The sequence below is a fragment of the Anomalospiza imberbis genome, chromosome 14 (genome assembly GCF_031753505.1).
Source record: "Anomalospiza imberbis isolate Cuckoo-Finch-1a 21T00152 chromosome 14, ASM3175350v1, whole genome shotgun sequence".
NCBI lineage: Eukaryota > Metazoa > Chordata > Aves > Passeriformes > Viduidae > Anomalospiza > Anomalospiza imberbis.
In genome coordinates, this window is record NC_089694.1 from 18,030,631 (window position 1) to 18,057,872 (window position 27,242).

At 47.6% G+C, this 27,242-nt stretch overlaps 1 protein-coding gene across 2 annotated transcripts in view; it reads left to right on the forward strand.

Moving 5' to 3' along the window:
• The first annotated feature begins 13,369 nt into the window (after nt 1–13,369).
• Nucleotides 13,370–27,242, forward strand: part of CAPN6 (calpain 6) — a 47,926-nt gene continuing 34,053 nt past the window's right edge. Inside the window, exons 1-2 of one of the 2 annotated variants that reach the window (XM_068205212.1) lie at nt 13,370–13,500; nt 19,653–19,739. Coding sequence is in view for 1 of the 2 variants with exons in the window: in XM_068205211.1 (XP_068061312.1) it covers nt 20,569–20,733 (165 nt within the window). In the remaining variant the exon portion in view is untranslated. Of the gene's footprint in view, nt 13,501–19,652; nt 19,740–20,545; nt 20,734–27,242 lie in introns of those variants that run through there. The other variant, XM_068205211.1, reaches the window with a different exon arrangement.

Genomic DNA, 27,242 nt, shown 5'->3' on the forward strand with positions numbered 1-27,242 from the left:
CCAACCACTGCAGAGCAGGTATGGATGGACTTGTAATTCACTTTCCTTAGCAGGTGGCAGGTGAAATCCTATGATATTCTGTTTCCCTCTCATGCTGACCATACAGTCACAGGGGGGGTTGCAGAATACACAGCTTTTTTCCCTTTCTTTCCCTCTCTTTAAGACAGAGGAGGTTTTTCCAGATTTAGTGTGATGTCTAATGATGCATCTTCCTAAAAAGAAGGATGTCTAGGGGATTAATTGCACTGCTAATTGGTGTTTTTAGATATGGTGAAGCAGGAGTATTGAATGTAAGAACAAGGAAGCCTCTGAGTTATAATTACATGCTGAATTCTGACACGTGAAATTGTTGTTAGTTTGCTTCTTATTTAAATGATGGGTGATCCAAGCAGCTTTAGCACCGTGGCAGCCCTAGTACAGATGTGATTAACAATTAGAAGACACCCAGGGTCTTTTGGAAAGAGGAAACCTGTCTAGCCAAATCTCTTCTTTTCTCTGAAATGACATTCCCCTCCATAATTCTCTGGATTTTGTGACACTGTCTAGTCTGGAAGCACAGGAAAGGAGGATCAGCCTGCTGGCTTTGCTGTCACTAGCCTTTGTCTGCTTTCTCAGTTACAAATCCTGTCCCAAGCTGAGGTGAGCAGCTGCCACCCCTCAGCCTGAGCTCCCCACGCTGCTCTTGTCTGGAGAGCAGGAGCTGCCTTTGCTCAGGACCCTGTGGCTCCCAGAGCTGCAGAGCCAGCACCCGGCGGTGCTGAGGGAGGGAGATGTGCAGCTGAACTGGAACCTGATGGTGGATTACTGTCTTAGGTCATTCATTGAGTTGCTATGATTTCCTCATTAACGACAAAGCTGCAATATAATATAACAGAACTGAGAGGCCACAATGTATTTTCTCTTGTCGTTCTGAGGGTGGGGTTGGAGGGGCAGCTGGGTTTAAAGTTTAGCTGGTATACTTTAAACTCTGTGTACATAACCTTGGAGGACACAGGGGTGGGAAGGGGTCCGTGGTTATTTTGGTGGGATTGGTAAACTTCAGGATGTTTTTGTTTAAAAAGTAAGGTATTTAATTAATGACATTGTACAAAGAGCTATTAATTTAAATGGTGCTTTTGTTCTCCTACCCCAGACCTGTCTAACTTTTCTTTTTGGCAAGCCTGCAGCAATGCTGATCATGTTGACTTTTGTACCTTGGGGAAGTGTGTAGAAGGGATGGAGAAATGCTTTTCTCTTCAGACAAATAACGTTGCCCATAGTTAACTTCCTGCTTGGATACATACCTTGAATTCCCCTTGTGCTGAATTTTTATGTGAAGGTCTCTTCAAAGGGACAGAACAAGCAGAGGTTATTCCAAAAGATCTCAACTGTATCATCTTGTAATATATTGCAGCTTTATGCCAATGATTCCTTGCTTACCTGTACACAGTCCATGCATGTTTGGAACTAATTTTGCATTCTCCATTTGTGGTGAGTTATTTAGCATTTTAACCACCTTTTGTGCCATTCAACTTGTACAGAAAACATTTTTATTGACGTTTTAAAGGGAAGGGGAAGAAAATAAAAAGACCCCTTCTGCTCTCTAGTTGTAGGTAGAACTCAGTTACTTAGCAAACAGATGTAGATGAGTGGTTGTAGTGTTAGAAACGTTGGCTTGCTCGTGAACAAGCTCTTGAGAGTAAATGCATGGTCCTGTACCTCTCTTTTCTTAATTAGCTCTTCCTTTCCTCCTGGAAAGATTCTCTCTCTCTCCCTCTCTCTTACTCTTTGTCTCTCTCTCTCTCTCGTGGTTGTAAAGTACAGATTTGGGCATAAATAAAATGATAAATGACCAGGTTTGAAAAGCAGTTCTCAACAGGTTCTCTCGGGGAACGTATTTCTCGCAGTGCCTTGCCTTGGCATGATGATCAGATCCAACTTGCAGGATACAGCAGGTGGAGATCAGTCCCCAGTGCCTCTGCTCGAGCTGGGGAGCGAGTCCAGCCTTTGGAAGTTTGGCTCTGGTGGAGGGTGAGGTGCTGCTGGGCCACTGCAGCTGAGGCAAGAGGCACGAGCGGTGTCGGCCGTGGCCTCCACTCCTGGTGGTGGTGGTGATGATGTCCCTGGGACTCATCCCATGGCCCCTGATTTGCGGAGTTTGCACACACTTTTGATTTTCCTGGATACACAGCAAGGGGGTGGGGATGGGATATGGGAATTATGTTGTTGGGGGGGTCTGTAGACAACTCCTTCTCCACGCCCCCAGGCTCCGAGTTGAGTACAAGGGGCTTCTTGTTTATTAGCTGTGGTTCTGTTGGCAGTGGAGGACAGAAAACGGGCTAAGTCTTGGACAAGATGGGGTCACTCACAAAGACACATTTTGTAAGAAATGGACTTAAAGAAACCCCAAGAAGCCGTGCCACAAAATCACAAAGTGTACCTAGATCCACACCTCTATTCCCTATGGCTCTTCTCCCTTAACAGAATTTCCTTTTGTCAGATTTGACTAGGAAAAAATTCCATTTTTGTGAGGTGTTGTGAACTGTTTCTACTACTTGTAATAACCATCCCGGGTCTGAGTATTCTTGTAATGCAATGCCATGCAGCAGAGAACCTGTCCACTTTACAGCTTTGCTCTCAATATTTGTTACTCATTGTTTTCTCATCTAAATGTACATTTGCAAGATGTGTGTAATGTCATTTTCAAAAAATAAAATTTGGTTTCAATATTTAGGCCGATAAAAACCTTTCTGAGGCTTTTATTTGTCGAGTGTGTGTTGACCTTGACTTGTGAATTATAGAAGAGTTGTGCATTTTGATACCGCAGCTTTCCCAAATATGCCCCACTTGTATAAATGCAGAAAAAAAAAAAAGAGGCTGGGGAGGTAATTTGATGCCCCTGAATTAATTAAGATACAAATCTGCCTGACTGAAGCAGCCCAACCTGTGCAAGATCCTTTTGCCTAAAGGAATGAGATCCTTGTGGGTCCCACTCTGGGAGAAAATGGGAAAATAAGGGAATCTTTGTCCCTGTGAGCACTGCAGATAAAACTGTGGATTCAGAGCAGCAAATGTGGCTCCCATCTGAACTCTGCCCTGGCATCCAGGGCCTGGGCAAAGTCTGTACAGTCCCACATGAGTCTGGGGAAGTTTGGTGAGATATGAGAGCTGCACTGTGTTTGTCTTGCTTTCCCACACAGGCCTGAAAAACTCCAAGTTTTCCTTTCCCAGCCTCTCTGTCAGAACCACAGTGAGGACAAAAGCTTTCTTCCCTGAGAAATTACAATAAAACTTAGGCTACCAACCCATCACCCCTCCTGGCAAAGTGCTGGCACCCACTTGTGCCTGGACAGGCCAAAGCAGCACAGACAGTGCAGTTCTGTTTGCAGGGAAAGGCCACATGGAAAAAATGCAGCTTCCATCATGAAACCAGGAGAAAACCACACTCAGGGCAGCCTTTATGGGCTGAAACTGAAGGAAATGTTATCAGAAAAGCAGAACGAGTGCTTTAGAAAACTCTCTACTTGTGTCCCTGTGCACTCGAGGAGCCAACAACAAAGCGCCCTGGTGTCTCTTTCAGGGGCTGTGTGTTGGATCAGGTCAATAAAATCCTGGGGGAAGTGCTCCTGCCCATGCAAAATGTTCTGAAAACGGCAGATTTAAAACCTGCTGTGTGCATCTATCACAGCTATTCCAGGGACTCCAGAGAGAGTCAAAAGGAAATCTAAATGCTGGTAGCGTGGCACCCCCAACCAGCATTGCAAGCCATTGGAAATGATGCTGCTGTCTTAGCAGGAATTCCTCTGGCACATATGGAATCACTCTAGATTTACTGTTGTGTAAGTGAGAGTAAAATTCAGCTTCCACAGCCCGGCCTTTCTGCTACATCAGCCTGCATCTAGACAGAAATGAACTTCAGGGATCCTGAATATCTTGGTACATCAGAGCAGCAAAAGTGTTTTTTCCTGAAAAGTCTCAGTCCAAGTGTGCCAGCCCTGTGTGCTATCAGCTGCTTGGACTAAAGTAACTTCTGGCCTGGTTCAAAACCCCTTGGCTGCTGTCTTCTGTTTTTCCTGTTTTGTGAAGACAACACAGGAGGATTTTAGATCCCTGGAAATTATGCTCAGCACCTGTGTTCAGATTTTGGGCTTCTTGAGCCTGGGGTGTCAAATCTGGAGTTTGACCCCGCTCTCTGCTGCTCCCTTTCACCATCTACCATCAAATCTTGTGATTTAAAAAGCTTTTTTCAGCTTGTCACCCCAGGCTGGCTCTGTGCTGTGCTCCAGCCAACACACCAGGCAATGCTGGTCCACATTCTAAAGCAGAGGTGTCCCAAAGGATGGGAGTGACTACAACCATGGGGAGATTCTCCAGGGAGCTGTGAAACCCACAGTCCAGGGAGCTGTGACTATAACCATGGGGAGATTCTCCAGGGAGCTGTGAAAACCCCTGAGTGGGATGAACACCCCAGGGGCACTGCTTTAATTGTATCAGTGCTTTGTCAGCCTCCTCAGGCTGACCTGCATCTTTAGCTGCCTTAAAAGCTTATTCATAAGCTTTTAATATTCATATATTCTGAACATAAGAGACCTGACTAAGAGTTCCCTGTGGCCTGGTTTTGGTTGGGAGAGAGTTAATTTTCTTCCCAGTAGCACCAACTCCAGGTGTTGTGGTTTGGGGGTCAGTGTGAGGATAATGTTGATAACACACTTGTTTTCAGTCATGGCTAAGCAGTGTCTGTGCTCACACTTCTCAGCTTCTCATGCCCTGCCAAGCAAGGAGATTCAGGACACAAGGAGCTGGGAAGGGTCACAGTCAGGACAGCTGACCCCAACTGACCCAAGGATATTCCAGACCATCTGGAGTCATGCTTATCAAATAAACTGAGGGAAAGCCATCCATGGGCTGGCCAACTGCATTGTGCATCACTTGCTTTGTACATTGTATTTCTCTTTTGTTATCATCATCATGATTAGTTTCTTCCTTTCTGATGCATTAAACTGACTTTATCTCAACCCACGAGTTCTCTCACTTTCACCCTTCCGACCCTCTCCCCATCCGCTGGGAAGGCAGTGAGCGAGTGGCTGTGTGGGGCTGGGGTTAAACCAGGCCACCTGAGATCATCCCCCGTGTGACAGAGGGCAGGGGCTGAGCTGGGCAGCACTGCTGGGGTCCTGGAGGCAGCACAGCTCCCTCGCTCTCTGATGTGGCCTCGGTGTCTTTGGGGACAGGGCAGGGTCCCTGTGAGTGCCACAGCTGTGGAAGAGAACACTGGAGGAAGCAGAAGGACCTTCCAGAGGCACTGGGGTCTGCTCTGGTCTCCAGGGTTGGTGGAACAGGAGAACTCAATTACTCTTCTTGGGGACAGGAGGGGGACAAAGATGCCACTCTGACATGGCCTCAGTTTGCTGAAAAATAAGGCACCAATGCCAACATAAGGTTGAATTAGCACAGGACAGAAGCCTGGCTGGAATAACCTGCAGCCAAATCTGTCATCAGCCTGTAAATGGTGTTTCTTCCAGTGCTGCCTAGAAAGGTGAGCAGCACCTAGAGCAGGGTGGAGCAATAAAACCTTCATTTTAAATTAACACATGACCAGCCTGGCCTCTGGAGAGTGACACATTTGTGCAAGCAGAAAAGAAAATCTTTACAAAATGCCATTCTGTCACAAATTGTCCATGCTTTAATTAAGAATTCCTCATCAGGGAGGAAGATAACTATGAGATCCATGCGGGGAGGAACACAGCTGATCTATAATGAAATCAACTCCCAAATGAGGTCGCCCACCCATGCACTGCTTGTGCACACACAGCAGGAGCCAAGTGCGGGGAGATGAGGCCAAGCTTTTGTAGCTCTGCAAATAATGGGTCACGCTTTGGGTGGGGAGGGGACTCGAGGGGGGGGTAATGCAGTTACGTGCTGGAGAACTTGAGGACAAGGGCAAATGTGTCCTCCCGTGCTCTCCTCTTAAAGGACAATTCCCTTATTCCTGTGTCTCGTGACAAAGTACCCTGGAACAGGCTCCAGGCACACTCAGGCCAATGCAGTATCCCCACAGGGCTTACCCCATTAAAACAGAAACTAAAAAACACCTTTCTGTCCCCTTGACACAGATTTGGTATCTAAAACCAAGCCTGCCCTTAGTATTCTTAAATCTTTAAATGACTCACCATACTCTGCTTTTCTACTCAGAAAAGTAGATCGGCTGTGACTCCAAATGCCAGGCACCAGAACTAGGAAAAGAACATTTAGAGCAGTAGGCTACAACTCAGGAGACTTTCAGCTCTTGATGTGGCCACAGGTTTCTGTGTCACCTGGGGAATCACCTGAGACCACACTAAAAACACAGCAAGTGCCCAAAGTGAGCTTAGAATTTCTTTGGTCTCCAGGTGCCAGCAGGATAATCACACCTTCAGACTCCATGTGAAGAGATTCACCTGGGAAACTACAACAGCTGCTAAGAGTTACCAGTGCAAGAAATCACCAGCACCGTGAGAGCAGAGCTGGCATCTGAAACTGCAAGATAAACCTTCACTAAATAAAAAAATGGCATTGCATGATCAAGTGTCCAAAGTGAAACATCCTGGGCCCCAAAGCAGATGTGAACTGCAGTGAGCATGGCCTGGGAACTGCAAAAAAAAAAACCTAAAGCTTGGTGCACTGGCTTCTGTCTGGGAGGGCAGAACTGCTCCTATGCTGGGGAAGGCTTGGACAATGTTCCTGCAGCAGCAGCATCATCCCACAGAGCAGGAATGACAGGGCAAACGTGAGCCAAACCCCCTCCAACTCCAGCCAGCATTAAACAAGGCTCTGGTTTCAGGCTGTGTGAGAGGGGCAGCACTCCTGGAGGACTTGGAATCTCTGATGGAGAAGGGGAATGCACTAAGCCTGAGCACATTTCTCATGACCCTGAGACAGGAATGGCTTTATCCAAATCCCACCGAGAAACAAGAGTGCTACAGGCAATGTTTTAAATATTTAATGTTTACACAACACTTGGAATACAAATGGCAATTCAAAGAGAAGGGAACTCCTGTCTGTGTGAGCCCCTCAGGGAGTTTTCTCTTCATGTGTGTTTTTCAGCTTGATTGACGCCTGCCCACACAGACGGCAAATGGCAGCAGGGGATGTGTCCTGTGTGCCCCAAAAACACCTGCCCTGCTCCACTGCACAGGGCCCTCACTGCCAGAGAAGTGGGGAAGAACTGGTAATTTCAGCTCCTTTAGTCCCTATGTCAGCCCAAGCTTTTTTTTCACTGCCAGCTCTGCCCATTCAGCTCATTCCACTTCTTCCCACTGCCATCAGGTGAAGCTGCTCCAGGTTCTCAGAGCAGGATCTTTGCTATAGCTCCAGCCCAGCTCCAGAATGATCTCCACCACTACAACTGCTCTCCCACCCCAAACTCACAGTTTCAGCTCCAGTTCCACAAGCTTCATTTCACTGCCAGCTCACTTTCCACTCCAGCTCTACATCTCCCCACTGCTGACAGGTGAAGCTACTCCAGGTTCTCAGCAGGATCTTCATTTTGTCTCCAACCCTTCAGTCCCTACCCTGTCCCACAGGGGTTTCTCCCCCAGACGTACCACGTTTATGTCTTGCCAGCTGTGCTGCCCCAGCTCCAGCTCCTCAGTTTCCCTCTGCCTCCAGCTAAAGGCTGCTCCTGGTTCTCACCGCAGCCCAGGGCTGTAGAGAAGGACACAAATCAGCCACTGCCATCACTTTGGTATCTCCATGAGCTGTCACACCCATCCCAAACGGGCACTGCTGATGAGACCTGACCCCTGACACGCACCCTTCCACAATCCCACCCCAGCAGGCAATAGGGGCAAGGAACAGCCACTGAGCCCCAGGTTCCCCATCCCAAAATGTGCCCTCGGGCTGGTTCTGAGCCACAGGAACCCCTCTGAGAACCCACCCCTGGCTGGGCTGGAAGCCCCTGGGCAGCTCCTGCAGCTCCATCCCCTTCCTTGTGGGATTTATTTCAGCTCCACGTGGGTTTGGGTCTGCCTCCAGTCCCGGGGCTTTATGTTCTCAGTGGCCCCAAGCCTCCAACCTTCATTTAATAAACACTACTTATCAAGTAAAAGAATAAAAAAATAGAATAAAAATTCTCTAATGCAAAACATTAGTGGAACATAAGAGCATCATATTAATGGAACAAAACAACTCTACTGCCTATATTTTTAATATTACTTCAAGCTCCACGGGGCCGCATCACGCCCACTCCTCATTCGGGGACAACTCTGCTCCCACAGGCTCCGCACCAGCCTCCAGCGGCGCCGCTGCCCGACCCGCACGGGGCATGGCGGGCACCGACGGGGTCGGGCGGGCACCGACACCGCCCGCTCGAGAGGGGAGGGGAGGGGAGGGGAAGGGAGGGGAAGGGAGGGGAAGGGAGGGGAAGGGAGGGGAAGGGGCCGGTCCCGGCCCACGGAGCGGTGAGGGGCCGGGGCCCGGTCCCTCAGCCATCCCCAACCCCCGGGCCGCACTGCCGCCCGTGCCCCCCGCGCACGCCATTTATAGCCCCGCCCCGGCCCGCCCAGCCAATCCCAGCCCGCCGCCGGGCCCGCCCGTCCCCGCCATCCCCGCCGTCCCCTCAGGCCCCGCTCGCCGCCGCTCCGGGGGCGATCCCGCCCGCTGCCCGCCGTCCCCCGGGCACACTCCCGCCCGCTGCCCGCCGTCCCCCGGGCACACTCCCGCCCGCTGCCCGCCGTCCCCCGGGCACACTCCCGCCCGCTGCCCGCCGTCCCCCGGGCACACTCCCGGCCGGAACGTGACCGGGGAGCCCCCGCCGGCCCTTCCCGGGCCCCAACAGCACCTGCTGGGGTTGCGGTACCGGGCCGTGGCTCCGCCGAGTCCCGAAGCGGCGGCCGTGTAGATTGCGCCTCAGGACAGCCGGGCTGAGGGGCCGGGCCGGACTGCCCGGGCAGAGCTTGGCGGGACCGCGGCCGCGTTGAAAGGGCGGCGGGGATTAGAGTCCCCATGGCATTCCGACAGTCCCCATCACATCCCGACAGTCCCAATCACATCCCGACAGTCCCCATGGCATCCCGACAGTCCCCATCACATCCCGACAGTCCCCATTACAACCCGACAGTCCCCATCACATCCAGACAGTCCCCATGGCATTCCGACAGTCCCATGGCATCCCGACAGTCCCATGACATCCCGACAGTCCCCATCACATCCCGACAGTCCCTATGGCATCCCGACAGTCCCCATCACATCCTGACAGTCCCCATGGCATCCCGACAGTCCCCATCACATCCTGACAGTCCCCATGGCATCCCGACAGTCCCCATCACATCCAGACAGTCTCCATGGCATTCTGACAGTCCCCATCACATCCTGACAGTCCCCATGGCATCCCGACAGTCCCCATGGCATTCCAACAGTCCCATGGCATCCCGACAGTCCCATGACATCCCGACAGTCCCAATCACATCCCGACATTCCCCATGGCATCCCAACAGTCCCTATGGCACCCGACAATCCCTATCGCATACCAGCAGGACCTGTTGCATCCCAACAGTCTCTATCCCATCCCGACAGTCCCTATGCCATCCCAACAGTTGCTCTGCCATCCCAGCGGTGATTTCAGCTCCAGCCCCACAAGCTTTATTTCACTGCCAGTTCTGCCATTTCAGCTCCAACTCCACATCTCCACTTCCCCCACCGCCAGGTGAAACCGCTCCTGGTTCCCATGGCAGGATCTTTTTGGTTGCAGCTCTCTGAGGTTTCATCTCCAGCTCTAGAACGCACATTCCAACCGCAGCCCCACAGTTTACTGCAGTTCAGCCATTTGCTCTCCCAGCCCTACAGTGATCTCAGCCCCATTCCTATCGCAGCCCTTCAGTCGCTATCCCGGCACCGCAGTGACTCCACTGGCTCCTCACCACCCCTTCCCTGCCCCGGGAACCCCCGGTGACCCTGACCGGGCCCCAAGGCCCCTCAGGGAGCTCCCACTGGCCCATAGGGCACAGGAGGGCCAGGCAATGTGGGCAGAACAAGGGAGGGGCGGCAAGTCAAGGCAAGGCAATGAAGGGCTAGAAAAGGCAAGGGAAGGGCAAGGCAAGGCAGGGCTTGGCAAAGAAAGGCAAGAGGGGAAGGGAAGGGAAGGGAAGGGAAGGGAAGGGAAGGGAAGGGAAGGGAAGGGAAGGGAAGGGAAGGGAAGGGAAGGGAAGGGAAGGGAAGGGAAGGGAAGGGAAGGGAAGGGAAGGGAAGGGAAGGGAAGGGAAGGGAAGGGAAGGGTAAACAGGGCAAGGCAAGGGAACTCAAAGCAAGGGAGGAATATGCAGGGCAAGGCAAGGGAGCTATCACACTTTAGCTACTCCTCCCTTTCCTTCCCTTGCCTTTCTAACCCTTCTCTAGTCTTGCCTTGCCTACTATCCCTTGCCTTGCCTTATTTTTACTATCCCATCCTTGCCTTTCCCACCCATCCCTTGCCTTTCCCACCTCTCCCTTGTCTCCCCCACCCATACCTCTCCTTCCCCACTCCTGCCTTGCCTTTCCCACCTCTTCCTTGCCTTTCCCACCTCTGTCCTTGCCTTTCCTGCCCATCCCTTTCCTTTCCCACCTCGTCCTTGCCTTTCCCACCTCGTCCTTGCCTTTCCCACCTCGTCCTTGCCTTTCCCACCCCTGTCCTTGCCTTTCCCACCCCTGTTCTTGCCTTTCCCACCTCGTCCTTGCCTTTCCCACCCCTGTCCTTGCCTTTCCCACCCCTGTCCTTGCCTTTCCCACCTCGTCCTTGCCTTTCCCACCCCTGTCCTTGCCTTTCCCACCCCTGTCCTTGCCTTTCCCACCCCTGTCCTTGCCTTTCCCACCCTCGCATCCCTGGGCGATGCCGCCACCTCGCGGCCACCGGGCACGTCCCCCCTGCCCGGGCTCAGAGGAGGGAGGCAGGGTGGATTTAGTGTGTGTCCTGCAGGGAAATAAATCCTGGGGCCCTTCCCTCGCAGGGCTTTTCCCCTGCTCCTCCTTCCCCCCGTGACCAGCCTGCCTGAAAAATAACTCCAAACGCCCACTTCAAATCCTGTCTTGTCTTTTTAGAAGTTTTTCTTCTGATTGTGGTTAAGTTAGTTGGGGGATAAAGCCTGCTCTGAACACTTCAGCTGCTGTGAGAGCTGTAGACAGGGGAAAAGCACAGCCCCTTCTGTGCCTTCTGTTTTAGGGATTGTCTTCTTTTAACTCAGTGCTGTGCAGAAGGTTCAGTGCTAGCAAGCCATCAGTCTGGGACTGATCCCTTATTCCAACCCCTCCTGTCATTTATGCTTTGAGAGAAAGTAGGAAGGAACCTGATATCAAAATTCCACAATGCGAAGGATGAGTGATCCAGGTTCAAAATGGTGGTGTTGAGCAAAATCAGGCACAACTGGTTACACAACTCTGAAAATTTTCAGTGAATCTTTCTTAGTTTTCAGATTTCTTGGGCTCTTCTTTGTTCAAACTGCTTAAATTAGAGTGGAGTAAACATGTAGGATTTAAGTTGAATCTCTGCTGGAAACCATCTCATGGTTTATTAATAAATTGCCCCATGAAATTAAGGGAATAATAGATGAACATATCTCTGGTGGGACACAAGAACCTGGCAGTGGAGTGTGTGTGCATGTGATGGGCAGGAATTTCTGAAGGTATGATGGGCTCTGAGCTCAAGGTGCTGAACATACAGATGTGGGGTATAGAAGACCTTGTGAAGGAGCAAGTTCTGGTGGCTCCTTGTGCTGTGGCATCTCTTTACACAACAGGCTGGCTCTGGGCTCTGGTTTGCTGCTGAGGGTGCAGGAGGAGTCAGCTTTGGAAAGCAGCAAGTCTGGAGCAGGGGAGAGTGTGCTGGAGCACTGCTCAGGGGATGCCTGCAGGCTCTGCAGGAGAGCAGTGAGGAAATTTGGGACACCAGGAGATGCAGCACAGTCAGGGATGGAAACCAGTTCATCCAGAGGAGGGGACACATCCACCAAGGAAGCTAAAGGCTGCGGGGCTCGTTCAAGGATTTCAGGTACGATGTTGTAAGGTTAAATGGTTTGCAATAACTGAAACCTCTTTTCCAGGCTGGTTTTTTTTCCATTACTTGTCATCCATCTAGCTCATCTTGCTGCCTGTCCAAAGGAATTTCTGTTTCTGACAAGACTTCCAGCAAGAGTTCCTCCTCAGCCCAGACAAATCCCATCCAATTCTTGGATTACACCCCTCACATCAAAAAGTTCTCATGGTTTGGTTCTGCACTGGATCAAAGCAAAGGCAGCTTCTGTGAGAGCACGTCTTATAAGCTATGAATATTATTATCAGCTCACAGAGTGGAATTTTGTTGTGCTCTTGTGGGAGTTTTCATGTTCTTCCCTCAGCTGTGCAAATGAATCACAGTGTGCGTGTAATATACAGGCATCAGCTTTTTATTATGATTTAAACTCTGGGCTACTTACTCAATCAGGAATTGGAAACACATGGCTTTAGTATGTAAGGCTTTTTAACTCATGAAATAGTAAAACTGTAGTGGCAGCTTCCAGGGACTTTCAGTCCAAATTTCAGCATGCATTCAAAAGGAATTGGGGTAAAAGAGCAAATAGTCCTGTGGTGAACCTTGCAGTACAGAGATTTGTGATACTTTTTTATCATCTTCAGAGTATTTTGTGGATGTAACTCACCCCCTGACATCCAATCTCCTCTAGGAGACTTGATCAGTAATAATGTTGAGGAGAAGGAATTAACCTATTTGTAAACTTAGACCAGTTATGCTAAAATGGGGATTAAATGGAGGAAGAAAACTGGGGAGAATATATAAAATTATAGTACAGATGAAATTTTGTAATGCATTTTGAAATGGGACTTGTTCAAAAATGGGACTACATTTACTAAAATACAAATAGAAGCCACATAATGGCAAAATAAAAGTGTTATCATCCTCAAATCAGAAAAAAAACTTCAAGTCAAATTAACCCAGATGTTTAGGATTTGCCCAAAAGGAAATTAAAGCCGAGCAAAATATGGAGAGGAGCTTGTTTTTCCAAAACCACTTCTTGTCGAGAATTTGTGTCCTACTTTTTATTTTGCTACAGCACAGAGAAATGTATTATTTTCTGGGTTCTAAACTTTGTTACCCCCATAAAGTGATACCAATTCCTTTACTAGGACAGGGAGAAAAGGATGAGTGCTGTGCAGCCTAATAAGGAATGTAAATTTGTTTATTTGTTTCATGGTGCACATTAATCCTTAAAAAAAAAAAAAAATCCAAATAAACTCTGCAACTCTTGCCAAACAGCCTGGCCTTATCTCCTTCAAGAGTTCATTCACAGTTCCAGCCCCAGCCACAGCTGATGGTTTGTGAGTCAGGAGCACACGAGGCTCTGCACTTTTGGTCAGCTCGGTGTCCCGGGGACATCCCTGGAAGAGTTATCCCACCACACACCCCTGGAGATGTGACCGTGGTACAGCCCGGAGAGCTGCATGTTAAGAATCCGAGGGATCAGCGTTTGCAGGAGCCACTCTGGAGTTTGATGTGCCCCAGCAGCGTCTGACCCCAGCCAGGTGAGTGCCTGACTGGTGTTTACTGATTAACACCTCTGTCACCAGGAATGAAAACTCTGTGTGAACCCTAATGAGCCAACACAGTGAGAAAATGCTTTGGATTATTTGAATTGTTTAATATATAGTTGTTTCAGAAAGTCACAGCTCTGTGCTAACTCTGAGCCAAACTTTACTGCAGGATTTATTACCAAAGCATGGGTGCTCTCCTTTCTTCTCGGATAACCAGTTCTGCTCTTCTCTCTACAGGCATCCTTTACAGTTATTCCAGAGAAAGGGTCCAGACTGAGAAAGTGTGATTTGATCTCTGCTCATAAAATTCCATTTGCCATGCTGTCTCTGATCTTCCAAAATATTGAAATATTGTCAGTTCTCACTGTGGATTCTTTCACTGTGAAATTCAAGTTTTGGTTTTTTTTTTTTGGTTTTTTTTTTTTTTTTCATTTTTCTTGGGAAGGAGAGATATTTGTACTGTTTCTAAAATAACTGATAAGTGGATATATAAAATAATGGAGTGGTCTGATAAGGAGTTACTGATTAATTTGCAATCCCTTTATTTAAACTAACTTTTATGAAGAGGCAGAATGGAGAGGTACTGGAATTCTGAAGAAAGCTGTTTCCTGTGGTTTCAGCACAAAGCCTTGCCTTGAATGAATTAAGTGACAATGCTGTTTACATTTTCTTCAGAGTTTTTTATAGATCATTTGACTGGATTAATGTTAACCTCTCTGATGTTAACTGAAAATGTGTCTGATTTTGAGGCTATACTGGAAGCCACTGAAGGACAAGGTTTCTTGAAGCATGAGGACACCTGTGCACTTTGGAAAATCATGAAAGGAGCCAAGGGTTTTGTCTCTGTTTGCAATGATCTTAAAGTACTTCAGGATTTTGTTGAAGGTTTCACCTGGAAATCAGGTGGAGGCAAAAATCTGTTCTGCTGCTAATGCCATTGCTTTTTACATCTTTGCCCTTGCCTGAGGGGAGAGAGTGAACAGTTAAAAGTGTTTCACGGGCAGCTACTGGGGATAAACTCCCATGGGAAAGGCAAGGAGGGGAGAGACGGAGTCCAGCCAGAGTTTATCCTCTCTGAGTGTGTTCTGCCAGGACTTTGAGTGGTTTTGACTATGAAACCAGCATTGTACTGCTGAACAATCACAGGTGTGTATTGATTTCACTCAGTTCTCAAGCTGCAAAGATCCCACACACCCCTGACCCCCAGCCAGCCCTACAAATCTGGGGTGTTTCTGCTCATGCCAGATGCAGCTGTTCCCCCTTGGGCGCAGTCACCTGCAAGGGCAGCTTTTCTCAGCAGCTGTTTGCTTCTGTACTCCCATCCTGAAGGGTCAGAATGAGTTTGCACTTTATCTCACCAGGAACTGGTGAGATAGAGAGATGGAGAGAGAACAAGCTGTGAAAATCAGTGGCAGGTTCTTGGCAGAGCTCCTGCTCCACTCCTGGGCTGAGGAAATGTCAGGCTTGGTCCTGACCCAGCACCCACTCTCTGCAGTGCAATCTGAATTCTGACTCCCAGCTGGAGTACCACAGAACCACTCCTATCCCAGTGAGACCTGAAAGAAAAACCTGGTTAATCACTGTGCTGTTGCAGTACAAGTGTTGTAATTAATTTTATGGAAAAACACTTTGGTTTATAGGCTGTTGATTCTGCCAGGCAGTGATGCTGTCTGTGAAAGCAAACAGCTTGTGGGCTCCTGATGTCCAGTTATTCTCCCCCACATTCCTGCCCAGAAGTGATAGGATATGGGCAGATACTCCCAGATGAAAATATGTGGTTTCCTTTCTCGATTTGAAGTGTGGCAAAACAGCACAGTGTAACAAGGTTGGCATGGTCCTGTTTCTGCAACAAGGCAAATGCTTGTGTCACCTTCCCATAGCTAATTCTTCAGCTGAGCTAACAGAGAAACCTTCTTTATATGCCTGTAAAAGTCCTGAGTTTTTTTATTATCCAGAGGCCATAAAACAGTCAAATTAACCTTATTTTGTTGGAAAATCCAAATACTGGATGAAAGAAGGGCTAATGCTGCACACTCATGGCATCACCAGAGCACACAATAACTTGGTGTTTCACCCAGTCAGGAAGAGCACTGCCATCCAAAACTACTGAGAACCCTGGATCACAGGTATTAATACTAGACAGGGTGCTATTAAATTATCCTATGCAGCAAATTTGATCAAAATGTATCAGATTCTTACTAATGCAATTGCACATCCACACAGCATGGATTTAATGCTGATTTTATACATTTTTATTGGCTTATGCAGAGGAAGAGAGGAGATCCAGTCCAGTATATAGCCTCCCAGTTAATGTCTTGAGCTGTTTAAAGAATGGGAATGAGTAAATTTCTCCAGAAGAGATGCTTCTACTGCAGCAGTAGCAGTGGAACAGCCAAGATCATGAAACCACTGTGTTTATGAAGTGGAATATTTTCAACTGCTTTAAATTCCCCTGCACTTAATACAGATTTGCAAAGTCATTGTGTTGTAAGGACCTGTGATCACTCTGCACAGCAAGAAAGAGCAATAACCTTTTCCAGCTGGAGATCTGGAAGTTCCTTTAATTAGTTTTACAGAAAACCAGTTCAGAGTAATTTAAATCTTTTGGCTGCAGGGCTGCTGTTTTGGAGACACTCACTGGTTTGATTGTTCTGAAGCAAACTGTGGAGACAGAGATGTTTGGGAAAATACAAAACTATGTTTGCAAACAGTGAAATACTTGAATCCCTGTTTTGCTCTCATAGTCCAAACAGTGGCTTTGAGGTTTGCTGAGGAGTCAGTGTTGAAGGAGCAGAGTTTGGAGCTGGGAGGTTTTTGTGTGCTGTTAAGACAGGCACACAACTGCAGGTACAAAAGAGAAACCTGAGAACCAGGTGTGGCTGTTACTCCTGCTAAGGTCACAACTTGGAACCTGCAGATGGACAATAATCTTCAAACTAGGTTCATACAATGACAGAATGGTTTGTGTTGGAAAGCTCATCTCATTCCGCCACCCTGGGCAGGGATATCTTCCAGGCTGCTCAATGTCCAATCCAACCTGGTCTTGAACATTTCCTAGGATGGGGAGTCCACAGCTTCTCTGGGCAACCTGTGCCAGTTCTCAGGAAAGAATTTTTTCCTGGTATCCTAATCTAAACTTCCCCTCTTTCAATTTAAAACCACTTCCCCTTGTCCTATCACTGTCTGCCCATGTAAAAAGTTGCTCTCCCTCTTTTTTATAAACTCCCCTTCGGAACTGAGAGGCTGCTCTAAGGTTTCCCTGGAGCCTTCTCTTCTGCAGGCTGAGGCACCCCAGCTCTCTCAGCCTGGGAGGCTACCCCAGAGCATGGAATATGCTGTGTGCATCATTTCTGGTACCCCTCCATGGCCTTCCCAGAGAGGGGCTCCTGAACCAGCAGGAATGTGGGCCTGAACTCAGGATTCACTTCTGGAAGGGAAGAAGCAGTTTCATTTTCAAAGTTGTGTCTAACTGTGGCCTTAAATCCTGTCTGGAAATGCACTTTGCCCTTTTAGTCCTGGTGCTGTGGATGGAAATTCCTTGGAGTCCTACAGCTGGAACAGCAAAGTGGGGTGTGTGATAGAATTTATGTGTTACAACACATCAAGCCTCCTCCTTGCAGAGGAGTTTCATCTGGCACCGAGGACCCTCTGCAGCTGCTTGACCTCTGGGGCTGAAAGTGCTGGGTTTGGTTAGGAAAGACCCAGCCCTGCTGTCCCTGCACGCCTCGGGCTGGGATGGGAGTGGGAGGGATGGCTGGGCTTAGCAGCTGCAATAACTGCTCTGCCTGAGTTTTTACCCTGCATGTCACTTTGTCACACAGAGTAACAAAACTGGGATGAGAGCAGGTGAATTCTGTTCAGGTTTGTGTATTTATTGCATGAATTCAAGCATAAGGAGGGTCTAGTTATCCCTCACAGCCTATCTGGACAGTCAGTGCTGTTTGTTGTGGATCTCCTGTGTAGCAGCTGGGGGAGAGAAAGGTTAAGACAGGGAAATGTGAGTGTAAAGAGACACTGTTGGGTAGTTTAACACTCAAAGCTTACCTTAACGCTCTGGTGAATACCTGGATTTCAAGTGAATGTCCCTTTAATTTATGGCTGCTCCTAAGGCCAGGAGCTGCTATTTGCCCAGTGCTGAATGTGATTTAGCTGTGCTCTGGCTGGCTCCGGCAGAGAAATCATCTCTGACAATAAAGTGTAAGTAAAACCGAGATTGTTCTGTGGTCAGGCTGAAGAGGGGTTTCTGCACCAGCTCCACTTCACTCTTCTGCTGAAACCCTTTTTCTAATCAGAATGGGAAATTCTGGAAAAACAGAGAGGCAGAGAAAAACTTAAAAGCTGAGAGGCCGAAAGCTCAGTGACGTGAGACCTCCTGTACTTCTGCTGATACCACGGGGAATTGGGTGCCTTGTAGAGCTCTTCAGCATTTTTACCCCCTTCTTTTGTCCTCTGTCCCTCCCCTGGAGTGGTCCCTTCTCTCTGCAGAACGACAGAGTGTCTCTGAGCTGGGGTGCAGTATTTTTAGGACTGTATTTCTTAGTCCACTGTGCACAGCTGATTCTGTATCACATGGCAGAGCAGGGAGCCCTGGCAGAGCAGCTGCCAAGCCCTGCAGTGTTTCCTCAGCACTGCAAGGCTGGAGTGCCAGCTGAGCCAGGGTAAAGCTGTGGGTGTGGAGCAGGGGATGCTCTGCTGGAGCCATGTGCCCCAGCTGGAGGATGGAGGAAGGAGTGTGCTTCTTAGTTTAGGAGCTTCAGTCATCAACTGAGGGTCAAAAACTGGGAGCTGCTTCAAAAATAAACCTTGGAATGGGAGCCAGGTCTGCCTCAGGCCATGTCCTGATAGGTGAACACTCCAGGAGACGTGGGCTCAGCTCTGCTCCTCCACCCTCAGCACTCAAACCACCAGGCTGCTGTATAGAAACTGCACTGACATTCTTGATTGAGGACTTTCCAACGAGAAAGAGATATTTTTATTGAGTTTAAAATGGGCAGCTCTGGGTTCCTGTGAAAGTAGGGTCTTCCTGGTTCTGCAGCTGGTGGTGGGACTTCAGTCAGTGCTGGGTGGGAATGAAACATTCAGGGGCCAGGATGAGCCCTGGGAGCCTGAGCCCCTAAAACACACTGCAGATGTCACAGGGAGTCTGGAGATGGGCAGGATAAGAGTCTGGCAGGAGAGGCCTCCCCCTTGTTGGTGTTTCCCTTGTTGTGCACTGCCTGTGCAGCCCAGGGCGAGGCAGGCAGTGCTTTATCACCACCTTCTGTGCATTGCCACAGAACATTCCAGGCTGTTGTGGAATGGAGTGTTAATCCAGACTCACGTTCCTGTCTGGCAGACAGGTGGGGAAAAAGGGCAGGGGAATGAGGTCATGAAAGACCTGTCTCAATGAATTAGGCAGTGACAGAAACCTCATCACCCAGGGGCTATTTTAAAAACAAATCGACTCGGTTTAGAATGTTAGCTCATGGAGGATTTTAATGATCAAGAATGCCAGTTATCATGAAATAATCTATATCCCACCCAAATTAGTCAGACTGTTTTGTTGTGATCCCTGTAAAATTGAGAAGCTGTTCAACACTTGAATTTGAAGAACTGGTTTCTGGGGGGAGCAAATCTATTTGCCCTGTCTTGGGAGGCCACCTGGCAAGTGAGAGGCCTTGAGACTTTTTTTTTTTTTTGAGGGAGATAAGTAACCAGAAAGTAATAGAATCACAAAATGGCTTTGGTGGGGAGAGATTTAAAGCCCATCCAGTCCCACCCCCTGCCATGGGCAGGGACACCTTCCACTATCCCAGGTTGCTCCAAGCTCCATCCAACCTGGCCTTGCACACTTCCCGGGATGGGGCATCCACAAACAACTTTCACTCACAAGAACAAAGACCACAATAAATTTGACATTTCCAACTGTTCCTCCTTACTTTTCTGTATTTCTCTTGCTGTGCTCACTTGCACACCTGCAAAAGCTTGGTTTAGTTTCCTGCAGATCTGTGGAATCTCATCCAATTTGTGCTGCAGGTGGCTCAAGGAGCACCAGCTGAGCTCCCTGCAGCTGGACACAGCCAGTGGCTGCCAGGACCATGTGGTGCCATGCTCCAGAGCAGGATGTTGGTTAATTCAACCTGCATTTGTCTTTATTGGTGTAGGCAAGGAAGGGGAGATACATCTCTAATTGCAACCTGTGTCCAGAAGGAAGAGGAAAGGAACTGGCACACAGGACCTTTCCAAACAGGGTAAGTTCAGATGCTCTCACCACTCCCTCTCTTGAAGCAGAGGTAGCATCCCTCATGTCTTCCAAATTTCAAACTACCCTGAGTGATTTCTATAATTGATTTCTGATTTGTAAAATGTTTTAAAGCAATTTATTTGAGCTCTGTGGGTGTGACCATAAACCTGCCAAGTTTGATAGTCAGGATTCTGGGAATTAAGATCTGAGAACACATTGTTTGGGGTTTTTTCCCATTGTTGTGCTTTTTAAAAATACTTTTAGTTCTCATCAATTATTTGCAAATATTTTCCCCTTCTGGGAATTCAGTTCCCTGAAATGTAACATAAAGTTCAAAGACAATAGTGCAAGCCAAAGTATTGTCACTTAAATTAAGATGGAGATATGTGGAAATCTGGTTTTGGTTTTTTTAGGCATAAGATTTGGAGTAGATAATTTGAGCTTTAGTGGCCAGAAGAAGAATGTAGGACAGAAAGACAGCCCAGCCCTTCTCACATGGTGCAGACTGAGAGCCAAGCCTCACTCTGCTACCTTTCCAATCAATTAGACAAAGCAAAATGTTGGGTTTCTGCCTGGCCTGGGCTCTTTCCTGATAAGAATTCTGTTCAGACAAAAGTATGATCCTTATCTATAAGATCTTCTTGGGTTTATACTTTCCTAGTCTTTAACATAATCTGATTTATAATCTGTGTTTTTTTGTTTTATTTTAAATAAATCAGTGACCTCATTTAGAACAAGTTACATGCTCCCTTGTTAAAGACCAGGGAGTGGTATCAGCTGTGGACTTTCAAGAGCCTTCATGGTTTGTCCAATATTGATCTTATGTAGACAGGAAGATGTCTTCATCAGTGCAGCTCTTCGGAGATCAGAGGTACCACGAGCTGAAGGGGCAGTGCCTCCAGCAGGGCCGGCTCTTTGAGGATCCTGAGTTTCCAGCCTCGGATGAATCCCTTTACTACGACTCAGGAGCAAAAGGGAAAGTGGAATGGAAGAGGCCAAAGGTAATGGATGGATGTGTTTTCAGTCCTGCTGTCTCCTCCAGCACAGACACTTCCACCAAGAGGTGTCTGAGCATAGCTGTGTTCTGTTGTGAATCGCCACCCTCTCCCTCAGCTGTTTCAGTTTGGTTCTGGTGAGGGCTTAGCAGCAACTTCTACCCAGAGAGAGTGGAGTGTTTTCCTTTATTGGCTGATGCCAGCTCTGGTCTCTGCATGCCTGTGCTGAATTCGCAGTGGATTTTGTCTCTGACTTGTGTAAAACCTTAATTACCCGCCAATGGTTTTCTGTGTCAAATGATCAGTTATTACTTGTAAGCAACCAAGAATGCTTTTGTCTATTTGCCACTTTTACTGGCATCTTAACAGGAAAACAAATACGTAATTTGCTTTGAATTGTAACTAATGTAGTAGGCATTTTAAATCATTAATACCACCTATATTTGGGGTCTGTTAGTTGGTTTGCTCTGAGGTTTTATGCTTCACATGTATTTTTAAATCAGTTCACAGCCATAAGCAAACAATTCAGAAGAACACAAACCCGTTCCCAGTCTGGCTTTCCATCAGTGTCATCTGTTCTCTTACAGTGACAAGTGTAATAGAGAGGACAATGGAAGCCTCCAGCCAGATGCACGCAGTATTTTTGCCCTAAAGCGTGATGAATCACTCCTTTACTTCACCCATGTCCACTTTTGGGATTAGAGTTAATCTTCTGGAAGCACAGACTTGGGTATCTTTCCTTAGAAAACACAATAACACAATGCCAATGTGTTATTTCTTATTTCATATATATTATTTCATATAACTTCATATGCAGCTGGTGCTGTTCTGTGACAGGGGACAACAGATAAGGCTGACCAAGGCTGGACTCTCTTTGCCAGGATGGCCTGAGGCTGCTTCTCTTCTTCTTTCCTGGTGGTGCTCATTCCTCACAGCAGCTTTTCTACTGGAATTTTAGTGAGCAGTCCAAGCGTTGCTTTCCTGCTTCTCATTTCAGTTTTCCAAGTAAGACATGAGAGTGAAGAAGGAGGAGAATAAATTTGGGAAAGAAAAGCAAGACATTCCAAAGTCTGTGGGTTTATTTTTATTTGAGCACTCTCCTGTTTATTAGAGTCTTTCATCCCCTCCTACAAGAGGAAATACTGTGCAACCATTCTCAGTGAGGTCAGGAAGAGTGTTTGTTCTTCATAAAAGATGTGAAGCAAGAGCTAAACTCTAGCCAAGGATGCCATTTTGGGCCATTCTTGTGGGTATGAGTTTGTTCAAGGTGGGGGTCAGTGGTTTGAAGTCTAATTGTAGGTCAGTGATTAGCTTTGCATTCAATTATTACCCATTAAACATGATGTTAATGTAGGAAACCTCACATATTAATTAATGTTCTGTTTACGTAAATTTTATTATCATTTATCATAAAACCATGCACAGATTGACCTGACACTCCTGAGATGTTGAACCTTATCCCACCAGTCCCTGGCCTCTGCCAGCCAGAATTTCAGAGGGTGAATTCTGGTGTTGATGCCAAAAACACAGAACCATGGAATCTTCTAGGTTGCAAAAGACTTCTAAGATTCATTGCGTCCAACACTTACCCTGACACTACTGAGTCCATTACTAAGCTATGTCCTTAGCACCAGATCTCTAAAAAACCACTTCCAACTGCAGTCAGTTCCAGTGCTTGACAGCCTTTTTGGTAAAGAAATTCCTCCTTGTATCTAATCTAAACCTCTCCTGGTATGTGAATCCTTTGCTGGTGTTTCAGAACATTGGGCTCTGCTAATATCCCAGTTCCTCTGAGATAAACCTGTGAAATAACAACTGAGCTGAGCATGACCATTTCAAAGGTGCAGCATCTTCCAGAGCCCTTCAGTTCATGCAGGAAGCCTCCTGGGAAGATTCTCTGTGGGGAAAACCTGCTGGTTTGTTGGAAAAAGAGCAAGAAACATTCCCTCTGGTTAGTGGACATTCTTTCTGCCCACTGATATTAGCATCATCCTGCCCTTTTCCTGTGATTTCCCTGGAGTTTCCCCCCTCTGCCAGGCTGAAGTGGGGCTGGGGGCAGCTGTGTCCTGCCAAGTGGGGACATCCTTGGCCACCTGTCCTGGTTAACACGGCCTCTGTGTGGTGGTCCTGCTCAGCATGGGCTGAAAATACCCAGGAATTCTTGACACTGCTGAATGGATGCTTTCTCTTATTTTTAACTAAACCTCGGGTTTGTGTGAACTTTTTCACTGACCCTGCAGAAAGGATGGAATCTCAAGGACATCTTTGTCAGTGTTAAACAAACAGCAGTGATCTCCCAAGCAGGGCAGGCAGGCATTTGAGGAAAGAGTGGGTAAGCTTGCTTCAGAGATAAACTGTGTTCTTTAGTTATTCACAAAGGAAAATAGTCTGATCCTACAGAATGAGACTCTTATCATGTGCTTTCCTGGTTTCCCCGCTTGACCCTGTGTTTTTAAGCCCTGATTCTGCTTTCATCTCCATCTTCTCTTTATGAGAGGGCTGTGATTGCACCCTGATGTTCTGGGAAGACAGAGCTTGTCTGTGTCCAGGAAAGCAGCACAGAAAGACACCATGAAACAGGGCTGCTGATCTGCTTCACCAGAAACCCCTCCTGTGTCCCAGCCCACAGAGGGACACTTCTCTGATTAAATTCCCATTGACTCCAAAGGTCAGATACCTGGCTGAAGGTGGAGAGTTGCATCTGCACAGCCCAGTGCCCTTTTTCCTGGAAACACTGGGTGCCATGGGCCCCATTCTCCACTCTTCTCACCAGTTTTCCAGCCTTTTCAGGGGTGGTTATCACCATGCAAGTGAAAAGTCCAGGAAATAAGGCAGTACTATGTTCTGGAATGATACAGTGATAAGAATAGATGGAACAAGCATCTCCCCACTTCCCAAACTGGGGAATGTGGGATGAGCAGGTTGGTGATTTATCCAACCTTTATTCTCTGCTGCTCCACCTTCACATGTTTACAGGAGGCAGCACCAATTTTTGTTTGCTTCTAACTGGTGGAAAACAATCCCTTGTCTCAGGAGCTGAAACATCTTCATATTTACAAGTGCTGATTTAAACCCTAAACCCTCCCCTACCTCGTCACCTGTTTAAGATTTTGCTCTCATTTGGAAGGCAGAGGAAGCTTGGGGCAAATCCCTGTGTGGGCACTTAGTTTGGGTGAACTTTACAGATTTTGCATTAATGTTCTTTATTCCATAGTGACAGGATTCATGGTCTCAGTGTCCTCCAGAATATTCAGCAGTAACCCAGTTGTCATAAATTTTATGGAATGAGGGTCATGAAAGATTTGGCTGTCAGGTATGAGCAGGCCTGGGTTAAATGTCCCTCAGATATAATGCTCCTCATCATTTAATTCCTCTGTCTCCTCTGTAGCTGTGTCACTGCAGTCTGACCCTGTTTCCAGTTTGAACAAGACCAGAGACATCTGCTTGTGTTTGGGACTCGTGTGGAGCCCAGTGGTACCTGCAGGAGAGGGAGGTGTCCTGGCACTGCCTCAGGCTTTGAGCAGTTCCATGTCCACTGCAAGAGCAGTTTCGGGGCATGGAGTGGAGTGACAGCTCATCACACCCTGGGATATCTGCCAGGATGGGGCCTGGGGGGAATCCAGAGCTGGAGGAGAGTGGATATTAAAGGGGAATGCCATCAGCTGGAGTGGCAGTGGTGTGCACTCCTCTCAGAGCAGCTGCACTGCTGCCTTCTGTGTGACAAAGTGATGGGCTTGTAACAGCCCCTGTGAACAGTGACACTTACCTGGTCTGCCAGATCCCCTCTCCATGCCCCAAACCCTCTGGAGTGTGGCTTGTGGTTAAATGATCACTTTTCCACATCTGAATGTGCCTTTTTAATTCCTTCAGCCCTTTTTTTTCCATTTAAAAATATGGAGCAACAGCAATCATCTTGCTTAATTAGAATAGGGGTCCCTCCCCACCTCTCCTCCTCACCCCTAAAGATTAGCATGATATAATTATTATTTTCCTGAAAAAATTACTTATTCTGCAAAGGCTACATGTACTGAAACAGCTGAAGTTTAGGCTTCTGTTTCCCTGCCTATCCCAGAATTGTCCACATTTCTCTGCTGTCGGTGGTTATTGACTCTTGTTCAAGTGTAGGTAAATGCAAGTTGCAAAGCTCTGTCTACTGACATTTGTGTTTGCACTGGAAATAATGGCACATGTGGCATCTGGGAGGTGAGGAAATGTGTTCCAAAAGGTGCTGAGCTTCTGCTGAGCTTTGAGGGAACTCACAAATCCTGTCATGTGCCTCAAGCACAGCTGGGGACACAAAGGTGGTTTCAGGTTGGAGGCTGTGTGAGCCAGTGTCTTGTGGTTTGCTTGTTTGCTGGGCTTCTCTGGGAGCTGTTTGTAGCAGAAAAGGGCTGTGAAAGACTCAGCTTTGCACTATGAAATCAATCCTGAACTGGCTTCTTTTCCTCAAGCGTCTGTCACGTCCTGGATCTCAACACCATGGATGTTGTGCTCCACAGACAGTCCAACATCCTTCAGTGGGTGACATGCAGACTTTCACTGCATGAGTGCAGCTGTACAGGGCTACTGGAGGATTTTAGGACTTTCTAGATGACACTGGTGATCATTTCAACAGGCACTTTGTGTGCTGTCATTAGTTGTGAGTGCACTAGCAGGGAGGCTGTTTGCCACTGTTGCAAATAGTTTTCCTTGCCGTTAAAAGCAGATTTAGCTTGTGATCTTCAGCTACAGCTCATTATCTGTGGAAAAGTTTAAATTCAGATATTTCTTTGTTAACTGCATGTGTGTGTATATAAAGAGAATGCTTGCAGTGCACCTTAATTTTTATAGAAGGGCTTAAGCCTTGCAGACTCAGAAGTGGTATAAAAGGTCACAGGCAAAGTAGGCTCTGACCCAAGTTTAAACCCTTCATCTTAAAGAAATAGGAAAGCTATTAAGAGCTAAGCTCTGGGAAGCAGTCTGCCCTGGAAGATAATCACAGATTGAGGGGGAGGTTTCTGTACACATTAATCATGGATTTTAGGTTAAAATTGTGGAGGCAGGGACCATGAAGTCCTCCAGACATGGTGCAGTCTTCTGCTAGTTTAGAGGGGGTGGGGACAGCAACAGGCAGATGGGAAAGCACCGGAAGAAAAGAATTCCTCAGTGATGGTGAAGTATCTTTTCTTTCCTCATTAAGGACAAACCGTGTACCCCAAAGCTCCTGCAGACGGAGTCTGGCACTGCTGCACGTTTGAGGGGAGCTCTTCCAGCACCCTGGGTGCTCGGAGCTGTCGAGCTGAGCTGCAGCCATCTGTCCCTGCCGTGCAGGTGTCGCTCTGCAGAGCGGGAGGAGCTGCTTGCCGAGGGCTGGCGATGGCAGGAAGGACAGGCGGCTCCCGGCGAGGAAGGCGTTAACCCCATCCCAGCTGCGGCAGCTCCGAGGTTGGCACGGCTCCCGAGGATGCAAGTGGCAGCACAAAAGCATCCTCTTCGCCCCCGTTGCCCTGGCAACTGCACATTCAAACGGCAGGATTGGCAGCGGGATCCTGCAGGAGACGATGCAGTTGCAATTAAGTCGAATTGTCTTCACGTTGTTAGAATTAATTTTGAGCTGTGAGGGAAGGGCAGGGGTGGCGGGTGCGTGTTGGGGGTAGAACAATGAGCTGCCACCCCTCTGAGATGCCGGGGTGGGCAGGGCTTCGTCGTGCTCTGGGTTTCTTTAAGGGTAAAATTAATGCTGCCACTTGGCTTCTGAACATTGGGGTTTTTGTTGGAGCGACTAAAAATCTGCCTGGGGAGCTTTATTTGTTTAATGAGGGTGCATTTGGTGGAGTGAGTGATCTTCTGTGAGCTATTGATGTTCTTGCATCCTGGTGATCCACAGACTGGAAATGCAGGGTTTACTAAGATCCCAGGGAACTGGGCTCCTAGGAGGAGGCGTCCAAAAGTGGAGGGCAAGCTCTTTCAAATCCAGGTCAAAACAAGTCTTACCCTTCCTGTATGGCTGAAATTCTGGATCAGCTGGGTTCAGAATCTGCTTTCTTGTTGTATTTGGTGAAATCAGTTGATTTGGATCATTTTCACCAGTTGATTTGGATCATTTTCACCAGTTGATTTGGATCATTTTCACCAGCAGCTGGAAATGTAAGGTCATTTTAAGAGAAGTGTGGCCACCTGGTTTTGCCATGGAGTAATTTCACCAAATTGTGATTTGGTGCATGAGATACATGGAAATTCACTGGAATTGAAAACTTTCTAAAGCATTTAGCAGGCAGGATTTTGGAGGGGATGTTGAAATCTAAATGTAATTTAAATACAAGTTCTAATAACTCAAATGCATATAGGATACACTGATCTACAGAGATCAAAAAGTAACTGGAATCCCTTGGAACTGGAATTCTCATTTTACCAACTAAGAATGGAAATTCTCATAGAGCACATCCTGACAGAATAACATTTTCATTATTTGTGCTACCCTAATACAATCCTGTAATCATTTTGAAGTTAAGAACAGTCTCAGCTCTTCCAAGTAA